General features: G+C 39.4%; 1 protein-coding gene across 1 annotated transcript in view; it reads right to left on the reverse strand.

Annotated features, from left to right (window-relative positions):
* The window catches only part of LOC106537391 (E3 ubiquitin-protein ligase pellino homolog 1), a gene marked incomplete at its 5' end in the record, with an annotated part of 16,877 nt that overhangs the window by 10,017 nt on the left and 4,526 nt on the right, over positions 1-2,334 (reverse strand). The window contains 1 exon segment of the mRNA XM_014034774.1: positions 443-646. Within this exon segment, the coding sequence (XP_013890228.1) occupies positions 443-646 (204 nt within the window).

Genomic DNA, 2,334 nt, shown 5'->3' on the forward strand with positions numbered 1-2,334 from the left:
CTTTTATACTTTAAATAGTTTAAAAAACAGTACTTTTATACTTTAAATAGTTTAAAAAACAGTACTTTTATACTTTAAATAGTTTAAAAAACAGTACTTTTATACTTTAAATAGTTAAAAAACAGTACTTTTATACTTTAAATAGTTTAAAAAAACAGTACTTTTATACTTTAAATAGTTAAAAAACAGTACTTTTATACTTTAAATTGTTAAAAACAGTACTTTTATACTTTAAATAGTTAAAAAACAGTACTTTTATACTTTTACTTGAGTGAAAAGCCTGAGATGATACTTTAACTTGTACAGAAGTCTTTTTAAATCCTAGTATGTATAATTCTACCTGAGTGATGAAGGTGAATACTTCTGTGTCCCCACATTGTAAAAGTCWGGTAATAAATTACAGCAGACTGTATTTCTTGCACAACGGGTTTGAGTATTTTACCCCAAGGAAAATGTTCTTGGAAGAGTCGAACCCTGCAGCATAGATTCGTGCAGAATAAGGAGGGTTTCTTTGGCAGATGATGCGACAGGCAAAGCGGGATATGGTGCTATGGACAACTGGACTGTCAGCAGTGCCCTGCCCATTAGGCACTGTGTCTGTCACCACAAAGTCAATGGGAGTCTCAGTGGAACGGCCAATCTGGAATCATACAGAAACAACGTGTTAATGGTTTCCTCTTTTCMCGTCGGTGCATTTCTGTTGTTACTGCAGATGTAAATAMTTCTCTAATGCTGCGTTCACACTAAACACATTCTGAGAGTCAGGGGAGTCAGTTTTACATGCAAAGTCTAWGATGGACATGTRTCAARGGGTGTCAGGAAGTGCTGCAACCAATCAGAGAGACTCTGCTTTGTGACGTAGTGACACATCCTCCAATGGGACAGTCTTGTGAATGATGCCCACTAACCTGACACAGATGGACAGGAGCTCTTTAGCTGAAATCGAGCTCCTGTAGTCTGAGTCCTGGCAGGAGATGTGGGTCAGCAGCCCGTCAGTCTGGGCTTGGGACAGAAATAGTTCTGAAAGTGACCCTCGTCAGCAAACAGCTSCTGGAGTGGTGAAACTCACCGAATGTCTGAATTATCTGGTGAATTATTTATGAATTAATTATCTGGTGAGCACCATGTGGTCTTGCTCTCAGTAAATAAAGCAAAGCCACTTTCTTAATGTCACCTGTACACCTGTACAGAGACCGGCAGAGGAAAATTACCAACAGGCTCTCCAGATGCACGTGACACACATCTGAAGCATATTCTGACCTGAAAGAGCGTTTGGTCTGACCACAGCATTATGCCACGTTGTAACTCTGGAACACCAAGAAACTTGATTAATTATTTAGACCAACTTGATTATATTATATTTATACCAACTTGCTCGCCGCAGATGGTGGGCAACTGTATTTAATAATGTCTTGTCATAGCAACTTAATTTCTTTTGTTTTCTGCTTTCAGGCAAGCAACATATTCCAAAAACTTTTAGGTCGGGACAGTCTGAGGTAGGGATGGGTACCAAATTCTGTCAGTACTACCGAGTATCTATTCACGAAAAATCGAACGGTACCATGTTTCAGTACCTAAACACATCATGGTGACCGGTTTGGTGTAAGAGTGGTGAGTTTTCCATGCTTGTCCTGAACACAGCATCACGCAAAAGCGTAATGACGTCAGCAGCTGCTGTGTTCAGTAAACAGAGGCAGCAGAGCTCGGTCTGAACGTAGCTTGAAAGTCTCACAGCTTCTGGAATAAAACTCACTGAACAGACCACCTCTGAATTATCTGCTGGATTAATTATCTGGTGAGCACGACGTTCACTTGCTCAAAGTAAATAAAGTAGCAGCACTTTCTTTATTNACAGTGTCTGGTGATGTCCATGAGTTCAACACTTCAGCAGTCATTGACAACAAAGGTTTTTCAACCACTAGAAATGAACCTTTTATTTCCAGTGATTGAATCTGTCCAATGGGTTTAGAGCCTCTGAAATGAAGGATTGTGTTTAAAAGATGTTTTAGTTCCTCACAGTTTTAAACAATCATTTTGTTCAACCACTGAATTAAAGCTGAAAGTCTGAACTTCAACTGTGTCTGAACTGTTTGTGTTAAATTCATTGTGGTGATGTCTAGAAGCAAAGTTAGACAAATCTTGTGTCTGTCCAAATATAACTGTATAATATATATATGTGTGTGTGTGTGTGTGAGAGCTCTAACCTTGGCAGCCTGAGGTGTGCAGGATGTGTGGACAGTGCTAGGCTTCACACCATTGGCTTTATTCTTGCGACATAAAGTAAAGTGACTTTTACTCCTCCCCTTGTCACTGCTGGGCAGAGAGCTATTACAC

This window comes from Austrofundulus limnaeus, unplaced genomic scaffold (genome assembly GCF_001266775.1).
Source record: "Austrofundulus limnaeus strain Quisiro unplaced genomic scaffold, Austrofundulus_limnaeus-1.0 Scaffold2289, whole genome shotgun sequence".
NCBI classification, from domain to species: domain Eukaryota; kingdom Metazoa; phylum Chordata; class Actinopteri; order Cyprinodontiformes; family Rivulidae; genus Austrofundulus; species Austrofundulus limnaeus.